The following is a 16,315-nucleotide window of genomic DNA, read 5'->3' as shown; positions in this document are numbered from 1 at the left end:
GACTTTCCTGTGGGGTGAGTATTGGCAAAAAGCCTTACGACATGATACACACCACAATTCTTCGTTCACGATACAATATTTTCACAATATTGAGATTGTGATATTCTACCCAGTTAACTATTTGAGTGAAAACAGCTTTTCTATTTTTTTTTTTTTTTTTGAAATAATAAAAGTCAGATGTAGTGTTTCATACACTTAACTTGAAAAAATTAAGTGAATTAAGTTTATCTCTTAAAGGGCATATTGCAGGTTAAAGACAACTGTCAAGAAATTCATAGGAAATAACTTTAAAAAAAAGTCCTGAAAGAAATTCCCAAGTTAATAAACTAGAGTGTCTCCTGGAGATGTTTTAGTACGGGTATTTGGACTTCCGCGTTAAAAGCCGGCATTTGAACGTGATGTCACATTTGGGAGTCCCGCAGCCTCTGCCTCTGTTTAACATTAATAAACATGGATCTGACTGCCACTCCTGTCAATAATGAGGAAGAAAATCTCAATTCCTATCCATATGATGGTCCTCAGGTTCATAATTATGAGCCTGTTAAGAAAGATGGAGAATGGGAACAGGGCATGATTAGGAGGAATTACGGCTGTAAGAGAGCAGTGGAGTTGTGGTGCGAGGAGACCCAGAGGAGACCGGAGCAGGTGTCCTGGTGAGTGAGCGCTGTCAGCTAGTGATATGTAGCAAATTAATAAAAACTAAACTAAACAAAACAACCAAAAATTCAAAAAGCACTTTGATCAATATATCATCATCAGAGTCTGAGCTGGGGCAATTATGGGGTTCAGGAATGTGAAATGAAAATGAACTTTGATCTGCATTGTTAACATTTACATGAACAATCGGTCACTACTGTGGTGTTCATAAATATTCTAGTTTGACAAATTGACTGGCCTGGAAACAAAGGACATGATGATGTTGATGAAAAAACAAAAATGTTTGCATCCTGTAGAGCAGGGATGTCAAACTCGTGCCATGGAGGGCCAAGAGGCTGCAGGTTTTCTTTTCAACCAAAAACTTCACCAGGTGATTTCACTGATTAGTCCCTGCTCTCTGCTTGAAGGTGAGGTAATCAGTGGAATCAGCTGGTGGAGTGCTTGGTTGGGAGGAAAACCTGTACCCTTTTGGCCCTCCATGGCACGAGTTTGACATCCCTGCTGTAGAGGAACTTCAAAGACCATTCAACCCATAGGGGTTGATAAGAATCAATAAAGATGATATTTAGCTGTGAAACAACAAAGATATTGTTCCTGACTTGTTTTCCAGCAACTACAAACATCATTCCCAGAGGTACAGTGTGTGATCTTCTCTGCCTCAAGGTTCTTTCATGTGGCCAAGCAAAACAGCATTTGCTGTCAGAGGTTTAGCTTGCCATCTAGTTGCTAGAGCTTGACACACTCAACAGTCACCAGGAATCTTCAACTCTTTTTTTGTGTAAAAGAGCTAGAGCACATGCATTGTTGTCATTGCATTGCCAGAGGGCTTGTTGCACTGTATCATCCTTGTGATCAGCAATGTTTATGTCACAGAGGTGATTGTCTTTTGTCTCAGAGGCTGGTGAGATTGTCTTAACATTTCATAGCATTTTAGGTGTCATATGAGTTTGGTGGCTCATTGACTTTGAGTCTGAGTTTTCTATACATATCAGAGCTTGGATATTCAATTCCACACCAATACAGGTCTGGTGCCAACCGTGCTGGCCACAGGGTTCTCTGCATAGGTACTTGTCATATTTGGCATAATACACGCAAATTCAACCTGACTGCCAAACTTTGGGAAAGGCAGTACAAGGTTGACGCTTAGCTTGTGGTCGTCCCTCAGCTTGTGGTCGTCCCTCAGCTTGTGGTCGTCCCTCAGCTTGTGGTCGTCCCTCAGCTTGTCGTTGTCCCTTGGCCTGTGGTTGATACTCAGCTTATGGTTTTCCCCTGAGCCTTTAGTTTTCCTTTTGCTTTTGATGCTCCTCAGCCTGTGGTTGTGTCTCATCTTAATATTATCCATAAAGCTTTGGTTTTCCCTCAGCCTGTTGTTGTTCCTCAGTCTGGGGTGTATCTCAGCCTGTAGTTTTTTTTATTAGCCTTTGGTTGTTCCTTAACATGACATTGTCCCTCAGCCCGTGGTTTTCCTCAGCCTGTAGGACAATAACTTATACTTCCGGCTTTTGTCCCTCAGCTTGTGGTTTTCCTTTGACTTGTAGTTTCCCCTCAGTCTGTTGTTGTTCCTCAGCCTATAGTTGTCCCTCAGCCTTTGGTTGTTCCTCAGTCTTTAATTGTTCCTCAGCCTGGGCTGTCCCATAGCCTGTAGTTTCCCCTCAGTCTGTAGTTGTCCCTCAGCTTGTCATTGTCCCTCAGCATTCGGTTGTTCCTCAGTCTTTGGTTGTTCCTTGGCCTGGGCTGTCCCTTAGCCTGTAGTTTCCCCTCAGTCTGTTGTTGTCCCTCAGCCTTTGATTGTTCCTCAGTCTTTGGTTGTTCCTCGGCCTGGGCTGTCCCTTAGCCTGTAGTTTCCCCTCAGTCTGTAGTTGTCCCTCAGCTTGTCATTGTCCCTCAGCATTTGATTGTTCCTCAGTCTTTGGTTGTTCCTCGGCCTGGGCTGTCCCTTAGCCTGTAGTTTCCCCTCAGTCTGTAGTTGTCCCTCAGCTTGTCATTGTCCCTCAGCATTTGATTGTTCCTCAGTCTTTGGTTGTTCCTCGGCCTGGGCTGTCCCTTAGCCTGTAGTTTCCCCTCAGTCTGTAGTTGTCCCTCAGCTTGTCATTGTCCCTCAGCATTTGGTTGTTCCTCAGCATTTGGTTGTTCCTTGGCCTGGGCTGTCCCTTAGCCTGTAGTTTCCCCTCAGTCTGTTGTTGTTCCTCAGCCTATAGTTGTCCCTCAGCCTTTGATTGTTCCTCAGTCTTTGGTTGTTCCTCGGCCTGGGCTGTCCCTTAGCCTGTAGTTTCCCCTCAGTCTGTAGATGTCACTCAGCTTTACATTGTCCCTCAGCATTTGGTTGTTCCTAAGTCTTTAATTGTTCCTCAGCCTGGGCTGTCCCTTAGCCTGTAGTTTCCCCTCAGTCTGTAGTTGTCCCTCAGCTTTTCATTGTCCCTTGGCCTGCAGGCATCTTTCAGCGTGTGGTTGTTTTTTAGCCTTTAGCCAGAGATACCAATGTTGTGTTGGAGGCGGTGAAGGAGGATGTGGTGATCTACAGTATCAAATGCAGCAGAGAGGTCGAGAAGGATGAGGAGGGAGGTGGAGCTGGAGTCAGAGGTCATCAAGAGGACATTTGTGGCTTTGGTGAGAGCTGTCTCTGTGCTTTGAGTGGGGTGAAAACCAGTTTGAAATTTATCATATCGTTTCATTTAAGATGGTCATGAAGTTGGATGGAGACAATTCTTTCAAGAGTTTTGTAGATGAAGGGGAGGTTGGAAATAGGTCTGTAATTCGACAGAGGTTCAGGATCAAGAGTGGGTTTTTTGAGGAGGGGCTTGATGACTACTGTTTTGAGACGGACTGGAACATTGGCGGTATGAAGGGAGAGATTGATGATGTTTGTAATCAGCTGACTGATGGAGTGGCGAGGAGCTTTAAGCAGGGGGGAGGGGAGGGGGTCGAGGGATCATGTGGACGTTTTAGATTTACTGACAATTTTCTCGACCTCCTGCTGCACTGTGGGGTAAAAGTGAGACAGTTGTGTGGTGGGTGCAATGTCATGTGTTGGGACGGAACCAGTCCCTTTTAAGTGTTTCGGTTCCTCTGTGAACCAGGGGGCAGAGCGGGTGAAGGTGACTGTCCTTGTTTTCAGTGGTGCATGAAAGTCAAGTAGAGCCTGATGGTTATAGTTGTGGTAATGTCGGTGACTGATGTGTTAGGAGGGGAGGAAGGAACTGGAGATGTTGGCTGAGGGAGGTGGAGTCAATTTTTCTGAGGTTCCTGAAGGAAATAAGGCGTTGTGGTTTGGTGAGGGGAAAGGGAAGAGGGATCTTGAAGGTGACTGCGTGGTGGTCTGAAATGCCAATGTCCTGGATTTGAAGGTCTGAGATGTGGATGGAGTCATTAATGACCAGGTCCAATGTGTGGCTCTTGGTATGAGTGCAACCAACAACAGATTGGTGGAGATTGAGGCAGACTTTGTGATATCGGCAACATCATATCGTTGTCCAAAGAATCTGTATCGTATCGTCATGAAACTGGTGATTTACACCCCTAGTATTTTATTGATAACAAAAATAATCGAGAAATTAATTGCTTTTGATGCTATGAGGCTATGAAGCTCCTTAGACCGTAAAAATCCGTAATTTAGCCGCACTACGCAGACTTTGAGTTTGCTTCAAAATGTTTATTTTCATGTCACTACTTTTGTTAAAAAATGGTTGTATCACATTTTAGGTTTTGAGGTTTGACCATAGACTCTTACCTATAGTGATGTACAGCCTAAAACAAGGTAGCCATCATCATGCACACCAGCTGTTTTGCTTTCTGCACAGCGGTAAATGTTTACTTCTTTACGTCACTGACTCGGAGCTACTGGCCTCCAAAGTGTATTTACTGAATGGCTGTTGCAGAAAAGTGTCTTGTCACATTGGGAGACATAAATCTCCCACATAGATTAACCACTAGTTGGACTAAATTATGTGTACACACACACACACACACACACACACACACACACACACACACGCACGCACACACACTGCTTTAGTAACTAGCCAGCTTTACTGCGGTAATTACGGTATTCCAAAATTTATTTTGTGGCAACATATGATATCAGTGACCGTGATGACACCCGTATAACGCCCACCCCTAGTTGATGATCTTTAAATCTTACCTCTGTAAGAGTGTTTTTAGTCTCATGGTGAACTTTTTACCTAAAATGGCCCAGCTGCATTGTGGGTAATATTTTCTAGAAATTGCACAGTGCTTTGTGGAGGAGTTGTCTGCCAGAATTGGGCTATTGTAGCTCAAATAGCTGTGTTCATTGTTCTTCCAGAGGACACACACACAAGGGCACACACTGTATGAGCACAGACAGACACTGCATACACACTCACAAAGTAAGTTTGTGTCCAGCAGTGAGTAAGAGTGTGAGTCAGAGGTTAGACTGTGTGCCAGGACTAGACAAGGTCAAGACTTCAGCTCAGTACAAGTTCAACAAAAGAGTCTCAGACTGCAGACTAAGCCAGGGAAAAGACAGGGGCACAGAGGAAGAGAGTGAGAGACAATGAAGGGCACAGAGGAAGGGAGGAGGTGGGAGAGAAGTAATGAAAGGCAGGAAGAGTTTAGAGAAAAAGAAAAACAATGAACAAGAGACCACGAGCTGACGTGACTGGAAGGCAGCGGCCATTGTTTCCCTGTCGTGACCTGATCTAGGAGGTCATACCACACCAGTCAGATACTGGTGTGTGTGTGTATGTAGGTGCGTGTGTGTGTGTGTGTGTGTGTGTGTGTGTGTGTGTGTGTGTGTGTGTGTGTGTGTGTGTGTAGGTGTGTGTGTGTAGGTGTGTGTGTGTGTGTGTGTGTGTGTGTGTGTGTTGGGAGGGTCACGCCACAGTTATTCAGTGTCTTAACAGCACAGTCACTGTATGCTGGGACACAGCTCTGAGCCTTCTCTGTGACTGGAAGCTTTCTTATGGCCTCTCACTCTCTGATGCCTCATGTCTACACTTTGTGCCACACAGGGTGTGTGTGAGAGTTAACCATTTGCTGCTCTCTGCTGGTCAACATGAAGTATAACTCCTCAGCAGAGTGCTGCTCATACAGGAGACCGTCATACAGTGCTTACATCTCAATAATAAGTCATCATCTCTGACTGTAACCTTCAGGACTCTCACATAACAGGAAGTGGATTCAATCTTTTAAAAAATCTATGGACAAAAGAAAAAAAAACAGAGGAAACTCATAAAAAAATCATCAAACATTCACTGAAAACTTCACATGAAACAGACTTCCCACAGAAAGTGGAGTTTTTGACATATGTCTTGTTCATTAATAGTAAGCCACCCAGAGGTGAAGCTTCTCCAGCTGTTGTCATCACAGTTTAGAGACCTCAGGCAGATGAGATCAGATGGCCGCAGAACACAGGGAGTGATCCCATCAATGTAAGCCGAGCTGAGGAGGAGGATGAAGACTGTTTTCAAAGGAGGTCTACATGCCAGGCTGACTGTCAGGGTTCACTCTGCTTTTCTGTGTCCCACAGAAAAGAGAGCAGCTCTGTAAGGATGCTCCACCTCCTCTGTTTGAGCTGGCCTCCGGCTGGGCTCACACGGAGAAGCTGAGAACCTCCACAGGATGACTACAGTAGGCCTCTCTGGGGTCCACAGGTCTGATGCTGACGCCCTCTCTCATTCTTCTCTGTGTTTGTGCAGCTGAACTGGAGTTTGTTCAGATCGTCATCATCATCGTGGTGATGACAGTAATGGTGGTGGTGATCATCTGCCTGCTCAACCACTACAAGCTCTCCACCTGGTCCTTCATCACACGGCAGAGCCAGGCCCACAGGCACGAGCACGCCCTGCAGCAGGTCAGTGCGCGTGTGTGTGCGTGCGTGTGTGCGTGTTTGTGTGTTTGTGTGTGTCCTCACGCTGAATGTCCTGCCTGCTCATGTGACAGTGGCTTTCTTCATGGTTGCAGTTGTCATTGAGGTGTCACAGAGCTAATTGATTCCATTCATCCCAACCTGAGTCTGTCCCACTTTCTGAGGCAGCAGCTCCAGTCTGGGAGGGGAATTTGCAGATTCCATGTCTTAAGAGCAAGACTCTGGTAGGCCTTGATGTTTAATTTACTACAGTGCTGTCTAGACAGCAGAAGCTCCGCCCCCATACTGACATACACTTTGGGACAAACAAGCATACACACACAAGCAAGCTCAAACACACACACACACACACACACACACACACACTGCTTTAGTAACTAGCCTTTCTAGATGTATCTGATCAGCAGTGTAAAGTGATAACAGGGTTCCCGCGGATCCTTAAAAAGTCTTAAATGACATTGAATTCATTATCCTAAAAACAAGGCCATAATTGTCATTAAAATGTCTTAAATCTAATTTTCAAAAGTCCTAAAAATGTGAACACATTAGTAAGATCTATGTTAGTTTGAACTAAAAAAAAATTGAGTAACATTTATCTATTTTTCAAAAATAATTCACCGATTTACTCTCGTGGCTACATGGCGGAATCACAATAGCGGAACTAATAAAACGGTGATGTTGTTGCACCCGATTCTTTTAGAACAGACACATGTCTTGGTTACCCAACACCGCAACTTCGGATAGTGGTCACTTTGGATCACATGGGAAAGTGTAAATTCAATGAGAACTGGCTGTCCAAAGAACGTTTTTCATCATGGCTTAAAGCAGTACCAGGCAATGTCTACGAGGCACGGTGTATTGTTTGAAAGAGTTTTTTCAGACTTGCCACGATGGGAGTCAGGGCATTGGAGTCACACACGCAAAGCACAAAACACAAAACTTCAGAATTGAGCTGCTAAAGGACGCCATGTATTTCCCAGTTCCATCGTGCCCCCACCCGACGATGACAACCGGGACCTCAGCAGCACCACATCTCCGGATGTTTGGCAGTATGCCTACGCTGAAAGCGGAGGTTCTGTGGTCTTTGAACGCCGTGACGAAACACCAATCATTCAAGTCAAATGAGGAAGTTGGAGACTAATTCCGTACAATGTTCCCCGACTCTGACATTGCCCACTCGTTCGCATGTGGTTCTGACAAGACGGCCTACATCAGCAAGTTTGGATTAGCCCCGTACATTTTGGAGCAGCTTGTAGCGGAGGCTAACAAGGATGTATTTGTTTTAATGTTCAATGAGAACCTCAACCAGACCACAAAACAAAACAGCTTGATCTACATGTCCACTATTGGTGCGAAGATCAAGTCCAGTCAAGATATGCGGGGTCACAGTTTATGGGACATGGAACAGCCCAGGATTTACTACGCCATTTCAAAGTAAGTAGGCAGCCACCTACCTATCTCCTGCATGTAAACATAGTGTCCAAAACTTAAAATATACTGTAGGGGAGAGTGGGGTAAACTGAGACAGTGGGTAAGTTGACCCACCCCCTGTTTCTGGGAAACAGTTAACAAATTTTTGTTATGCGGCCCTAAATTAAGAAAGTCCTGATCATTTCTTTCTGCCTCTGTTGAAGAGGAGCACCTGGCATAAAAGTTGGCACTTTAACACAAAAAAAACTCTTTTTCATGTGTCAGAATATTTTTTTAGATTATTGAGCTTTTTATCAAACCCAAATATCCTAATCTAAAATGTATTATACTTATTTGTTATTTAGCAATACAAAAAAAAAAAGGGCAGAATTGCAACAAGTGGAGGAGGAACTTAAGAAAACTTGCAAGCCAATACTATAAAAAGACTAAACACCAACACTTAGATATCCCAAGTTTTTTCAAGGCGTGTGTTTTTATGATGCTATACTCGGATACTAAATTGTTCATGAATGTAGCAATCTGGGTTTCCGTTATCCGGTAATTACCAGACTTTGACCGGTTAAATCAGCCCAAGTCCGACATATTTCGACTCCACCAGTCAAAATGTCCGGTGAAAAATATTCCCTCTTATCTTTTATGGATAGGCCTGGTCTATGTGTTTTTTTTTTTTTGTTGTTGTTGTTTTTTTTTCAGGCGATACTAAACTTGTAGCACAACAATAGTGAATGAGTGAAAAGTGGATCAGATCCCTGCACAGGTAAATATAGAAGAGGGATGTTAAAACTTTATTGTTTCAGCAAGTCTGAACTTGTAAAACTTTCTTTCTGCCAAGAACTGATGTTGTTTTTATATGTCGTTCAAAGCTTGGCTGGCTCTCATTTTACTTCATATCTGCAAAATGTGTCCATTTATGGCATTAACAATTTTGAATTACTGAATTTTTTTTGTAGGTTGTTTAAGTTAGGTTTAAGAAAATAAATGTGACTTTTTGTGAAACGAACAATCTCTTGTGAACTGACTCTTTTGACAATAATAGATTATCTTTTAATAATTCTCAGATTTAAAGTTATGAAGTCACATGGTCAACTTACCGACAGACTTGGCTTAACTTTCCCCTGACCCGGGGCAAGTTGAGCCACAGGAGCACTTTATTTTGAAAGGCCACAGTTTCTAGGCTCTTAGTCATTGACATGTTCATAAAATTTCACTTTATAGCAAACATTCTTAAATAAAAGTTGATGTTTTCATTTTACCTTTGTTGCATTTTTCCTTGCCTCAGTGGTACTACTGTATAATACGTAATAATAAATGTATTGACTCAAATAACTTAAAGTTTATAATATTTTATGAAAATGTCTATCAAAACTTAACATAATTATATTCGTAAAGGTAGAAGTTATGGCTGTTGTATTGGATCACATTATATTGTATGAATCTTGCTTACCATATTTGCGGCACTATAAGGCGCTTCGGAGTATTAGTCGGACCTTCAATGAATGGCCTATTTGAAAACTGTTTTCATATATAGGGCGCACCGCATTATAAGGCGCATAGAATAGAAGCTACAGTAGTGGCTGGGGTTGCATTATGTCAACAAAACAGTCAGATAAGTCAGTCAAACTCAGGCTACATCCAGACAGAGCTGCACATTTTCCTATCCAACTATTTTCTGTGCCGTGCGCTGTAAAGACAAAGCCATTTCTGCCGTCCACAAAAACAGTTTCCAGAGATCAGTTCACATGCCAGACCTTTGGGGGGGCGATGTATTGCTCTAACAAATAAAAAGAGAAGAAGCCTGGGCCAGCCTGCAAGCTAACATTAGCACTTAGCAGAATTCCTCTTACTGCTGTTACTTCAGCCATGCCCCCTGAACACGGTAGCCATGATTATTCAATATTGATCCATATATAAGGCGCATCGGGTTATAAGGCGCACCGTCTGCTTTTGAGAAAATTGAAGGCTTTTAGGTGCGCCTTATAGTGCAGAAAATACGGTATTTGGTCTTCTGCTTCCACTTATTAGGGTGTCAAATGATATTAATACATTTTCCTTGTCAGCCTTCCATCCATTACAAATATAATAAGCTGTATTATCGTTTGCTAAATCTTTACCGGATTAATTCAGTATGATTTTTATATGCATCATAGGCTTCAACATTGTTCATTCTCAAGAAGGTGCCAAGGACCTGGATAGGCGTAAGCTGTTGTCTGTCTCCATGGATGGCCCAAATGTAAATTGGAAGTTCCTGGAGCTATTGCAGCAAGAACAGGCAAAGCAGTATGGTGGTGTTCAACTGATTGTGGTTGGAAGCTGTGGTCTCCACACCTTACATAATGCTTGCAAAGTTGGCTTTCTCGTGTGGCAGCTGGACAAGGTTCTGAGGGCCTTGCATACACTCTTCCATAATACACCTGCAAAGAGGGAGGACTTCACAGTTCTTACCAAGGCGACACATTTTCCACTGCCATTCTGTGGCCACCAGTGTCTTGAGAACCTACCAGCTGTGGAGAGGGCTTTAGAGGTGTGGCCTTCAGTAACCATGTACATGAATGCAGTCAGGACCAAGAGGCTACCAAATCCAGGAAGCTCATCTTTTGACACCCATGAGGCGGCACAGAAAGATCCTGTCATCATGGCAAAACTTCATTTCTACATGTCCATCATCAGAACCTTCAACCTCTTCCTCACCACATACCAGACAGACCAGCCAATGATGCCATTCCTAGGGAATGATTTGGCAGAATTGATGAAGGTAATTTTATTCTACCACTGAGCACTGTTTGTATGTATTATGTACATGATGTGACAGTTATATAAGATCATGTTGAAAAAATCTGAAAGAGGAAAACAAATGAGTAAAGCAGTGTGGACAAATTGTCAAGGCAATATGGTTGCAGTTATTCGGGTTATATATTTAACTATTATGTTTACAGTGTATTTTGAGGCGTTTCATTAAGAGGGAGATCCTTCAGGACATCGATCCATTTCAGTTAGCCAGACTGGATGTTGGAGACAAAAAAAATGGGTCGATCCTAAGGAAGTGAACATTGGCTTGGGTGCAGAATCAGCCCTGAAGGTAGTGTTTCAATTTAGCCATTCATGTATTTATTTTTAATATTAAAAGGATCCAGAAAATTGATATACTATTTGTTACATAAGTTACTCTCACTATCCCTGTCAGGAACTTCAGAGACAGGAAAAGATAGGAGAACTCACAGTCCTAGAGTTTAAGATGGACTGCATCAAGGTGATGGCAGCTATCCTGCAGAAAGTACAAGAAAAGAGCCCCTCATAATATCCCACTGTGAGGCAGCTGACCTGTTTGGACCCCAGAAAGATGTTCTCTGATCCAGAATGTTGCCAGGGCAAGATGAGGAATCTCATCCAGAGGTTTCTGCACTAAAAGCAGTTGTCAGGTGTCTCAGCCGGTATGAGAGAATAGAGCAGTTTAAGTTTTCTTTAAGCATTCACTGCGATATCTGTCTCTAAATGTAGGGATAATGTAAACAGCATCTAAAGAAGTGTTAGGAATGTGCAAATTATTGATATGAATTTGACTGATTCTTATCTAGTACTGTAAAATAAAGTGTTTGCCTTTTGGTTGAATGTTGCCTGTGCCTTTGTATTGTGTCTTTTAGGTGACGTGATTACACAGCAGTTCTGTGATTTCTTGTCCCTTGAGGCTAGAAATGACACCTTCCCCTTCTACCAACCCATTGAGACAAGAGTGGATGTCTTCCTTCATCTAGCTTTCCAGGGAAAATGCTACTCTGAGCTATGGGAGTTTTGTAAGAAGCTGCTTCTCCTATCCCACTGCCAGGCAACAGTGGAGCGAGGCTTTTTAATAAACAAAGAGGTTGAAACATGCAACATACATGAAGACACAATGGTCACCCAGCCACTTATATGTGACTATGTCACTGTTTGTGGAGTTGCTGTCCTCGGTTGCATCAGCTAGGTCAAGGTACAGAATATACCTAGATGAGGAAAAGCAAAAGAAAATGAATGTACGTGCAACTCAGGACCACAGGGCAGCTGCGGAGAGCATCAGGAAACTTAAAAACAAGAAAAATGTCTGTCTGAGGTGGCAAAGGTTGTGTTGGATGATGCTGATCAGCTCGCCACATTAGCAGAGGGAAAGGCTTGCACCCTGACGGCACAGCTCATCACCAAATCAAACACGCTAACGAAGCAATACAAAGAAAAAATGGCAGAATTGCAACAAGTGGAGGAGGAACTTAAGAAAACTTGCAAGCCAATACTATAAAAAGAGTAAACACCAACACTTAGATATCCCAAGTTTTTTCAAGGCGTGTGTTTTTATGATGCTATACTCAGATACTAAATTGTTCATGAATGTAGCAATCTGGATTTCCGTTATCCGGTAATTACCAGACTTTGACCGGTAAAATCAGCCCAAGTCCGACATATTTCGACTCCACCAGTCAAAATGTCCGGTGAAAAATATTCCCTCTTATCTTTTATGGATAGGCCTGGTCTATGTGTTTTTTTTTTTTGTTGTTGTTTTTTTTTTTCAGGCGGTACTAAACTTGTAGCACAACAATACAGCGGGAGACACATGTCGGAACAGGCGAAACTTAAATACTTTTTTACCAAACAAAAGAGTTCAGAGGAGAAAGATGGTGGTGAGGCTGAAATCCCGGAGGCTGCAGCAGATGATGTCTTGCCTCCTGCCGAGAAGAGGAAAAGGTCGGTCGTTTTGGACCGAATGGAAGCTTCTGCTGTGCAATATTAATTTTAGTTAACCAATTGAGTCAGTTGATGGCACTCATTTTATTTGATACAGCCTATGCTTCAAAAGAAAGTTTTATAAATTGACATGCTTTGATATATTCTTATATGTATGTCGTATCATTTTAAGTCTGCCCCTTAACGTAAACGTGAGGATCCATGTAAACTTAAGGGCATCACCTTAACAGCACCAATTAGTTGCCTTAATGAATTTCGTTGGTAAATAATGTGAAGACTTGTAAAATATAACTTCCATGAGGCCATTCACTCCTGCAGTGACAGATCACCCTGCAGAGCCCAAATGTTATAGTCGCTGTGGAGGTGCGGATCCTAACTGACATTATTTGGGAGCTGTCCGCAGGACTCCGCTGTTTGACACCTCATTACTCATTGACGCACAGTGCAGGGTTTTATAATCAGTCCACTCAGTTTGTTATACATCTTTACTTTGAATATAGAACAAATGTGTCTAGAACCAAATTATTTGTTTTTAAATCGCTTTGTCACGTAAAGCGACAAAGATTACATTGATCGAAGATACACCCCACTTAATGACAGGAATAGATTTTTTTACAGGCTTGCTTTGCAGGTGAGTAGACTTTATATATATGTCCTGATCTCTGGGCATATCTTTGAATAAATTCCTCTACCACTCTATTGAAATTTAGTCTGCACAAAATTTGACAGGCGAGGGTGGGGCCCTTTGAAAAATATATGCACACACAGACACACGCGCACGCACACACACAAACACACACACACTCGCAGAAGCTGCTTAAATACTTTGCAGCATTTAAGCTCAATAACTTCAGATAATATTTGACCGGGAAATCAAACGCTTGTCTGGTAAATTAAAAACCTGCCGGTCACGTTGTCCTGTGCCAATTTTTTTATAGCGGAAACCCTGGTAGCAATGTTATGTTTTTCAAAATGAAAGTTTTACACTGGACCAAAAAGTCATGTTTCATGCTTCATGATGCAAATGCTTCATAAATGTAGCAGAATAGATATTTGGAATTAGCAGTTATCTGCCAGTTTTTTACTGAGGATCCAGGATGTACCGCACACATCCTTTTAATGTATTGTTTGCTATGTTTTTCAAAGTGTTTTCAACTGGACCAAAAAGTGATGTTTTATTTAAAATAAACAGTTTGAAATTGCGTCTAACCCAGGTAATTCATGTGGTGTTTATGTTTGTTTGTTTTGTTTGTTTCAATTGTGGTTCTTTGTCGACTTGGTCTTAAATTTGATTTCAAACGGCATTAAAATAGTCTTAAAAAGTCTTAAATTTAACTTGCCTTGAGCTGTAGGAAACCTGCTGATAAGTTCATCACTTTTTCCTCATTTAAAAAAAAACACCTCACTAAGGTTTGTGGTCTCATTAAAGATTCGTCCAGCTTGAAATATCCTCTCATCTCATCCTCTTTATCATCTCATCCTCTCCATGATCTCATCCTCTCCATCATCACACTGTATTAATCATCTCATCCTCTCTATGATCTCATCCTCTCCATCATCCCACTGTCTCAATCATCTCATCCTCTCTATGATCTCATCCTCTCCATCATCCCACTGTATTAATCATCTCATCCTCTCTATAATCTCATCCTCTCTATCATCTTATTCTCTCCATCATCCCACTGTCTCAATCATCTCATCCTCTTTATCATCTCATCATCTCTATCATCTCACCTTTTTTGTCATCTCATCCTCTCTATGATCTCATCCTCTCCATCATCCCACTGTCTCAATCATCTCATCCTCTCTATGATCTCATCCTCTCCATCATCCCACTGTTTTAATCATCTCATCCTCTCTATCATCTTATCCTCTCCATCATCCCACTGTCTCATCATCTCATCCTCTCTATGATCTCATCCTCTCCATCATCCCACTGTATTAATCATCTCATCCTCTCTATAATCTCATCCTCTCTATCATCTTATTCTCTCTATCATCCCACTGTCTCAATCATCTCATCCTCTTTATCATCTCATCCTCTCTATCATCTCACCTTTTTTGTCATCTCATCCTCTATATCTTCTCATCCTGTCCATCATTGTATTACCTCTATCATCAAATCCTGTCTATCTTATCTTATCTATCTCCTCCTCCCCCTCATTTTCCTACCCTCTCCATTATCGCATCCTCTCCATCATCTCACTCTCTTTATCACTTCAACCTCTTCATTGTCCCATCCTCTTCATCATCTCATCCTATTTATCATCTCATTCTCTAAATCATCTTATTCTCTCAATCATCTCATCCTCTCAATTATCCCACTGTCTCAATCATCTCATCCTCCCAATCATCTCATCCTCTCCATCATCCCACTGTCTCAATCATCTCATCCTCCCAATCATCTCATCCTCTCTTTCATCTCACCGTCTCAATCATCTCATCCTCTCTATTGCCTCATCATTCTATCATCTCATCCTCTCATTCGTCCAATCCCCTCCACCCCCCCCCCCCCTTATCCCCACCCTCTCAATTATCTCAAATCCTCTCCATCAAATCCCCCTTTATGTCATCTCATCCTCTTTATCTTCTCATTCTGTCCATCATCCTATCACCCCAATCATCAAATCCTGTCTATCATATCTTCTCTATCTCTGCCTCCTCCTCATTATCTTATCCTCTCCATTATCTCATCCTCTCCATCATTTCACCCTCTCAATCATCTCATCCTCTCAATTATCTCGTCCTTTCTATCATCTTATCCTCACCAACATAGAATAGAGAATAGAATAGAATAGAATAGAAAATACTTTATTTATCCCCGAGGGGAAATTCAGGAGTCACAGCAGCATTTAAGAAAACAAAAGTAAGAAAGAGTATAGAAAGTGCAAAAAGGTCCATAAGAAATTAGATGACGACATCCCGTCCACCACTCGTCCACCACTCTCCAGCCCAGCCACAGGGTCCAGGACTGAGCCTCCCCAGCAGTCTGTTCAGTCTCTGTCTCCTGGATCCTGTCTGCTCACAGCAGGCGAAGCTCCTCCGATGTGTCGCCGGCGTCCGATGTCAGCTCCGTCAGCCACGTCCGTGAACAGCACTATGCCGCTGGGTTAGCACAGCTAGCTCGTCCATCCCCCGGGGCTAGATCCCACATTCCCAACAACGATGGATGGAAGGACAGGTCCACGTCGTCACCTCCCAGCTCACATCCGAGAACCAGCACGTCGTCCTCACCTCCTCCTCCTCAGCTCGAGGGAAATCATCAAGCCCTACACTAGTTAGCATCGGCATGCTACAGGCTGCTAACAGCTGAGTTCGCATGTAAACAATGCAGCCATGGTTACAAGTGGGATCTCCAGACAAACACAGGAGAAAAGTAGTCAAAAATATCCCCGAAGCCACAAAAAGTTTGGTGTCCGTGACCGACAATGAACCATACAAAGTGATGATCCACTCCAAATACAAAGATTACGAAAAAGAGACGAAAAAAATTACAAGAAACGGACAAAGACGAGAGAGCTGCTGCAACAGGCAGCTACTTGGGTAGCGCCTAGCAACGGAACATCTCATCGTCTCTACCATCTCACCCTCTGTATCTCCTTCCAGCCCCTCATGATCTCATCCTCTCTATTATCCCTTCTTCTCCAGCAACTCACCCTGTTTCATCTCATC

At 42.7% G+C, this 16,315-nt stretch overlaps 1 protein-coding gene across 1 annotated transcript in view; it reads left to right on the top strand.

Moving 5' to 3' along the window:
- Nucleotides 1-16,315, top strand: part of LOC141786309 (protein TMEPAI-like) — a 94,939-nt gene that overhangs the window by 60,822 nt on the left and 17,802 nt on the right. Inside the window, exon 2 of the mRNA XM_074665042.1 lies at nucleotides 6,333-6,487. Within this exon, the coding sequence (XP_074521143.1) occupies nucleotides 6,333-6,487 (155 nt within the window). The remainder of the gene's footprint in view (nucleotides 1-6,332; nucleotides 6,488-16,315) is intronic.

This window comes from Halichoeres trimaculatus, unplaced genomic scaffold, assembly GCF_033239565.1.
Source record: "Halichoeres trimaculatus isolate MK-OKI-2021-1 unplaced genomic scaffold, fHalTri1.1 fHalTri1_scaffold_25, whole genome shotgun sequence".
Classification (NCBI taxonomy): domain Eukaryota; kingdom Metazoa; phylum Chordata; class Actinopteri; order Labriformes; family Labridae; genus Halichoeres; species Halichoeres trimaculatus.
This window is presented reverse-complemented; position numbering and strand designations above follow the sequence as displayed.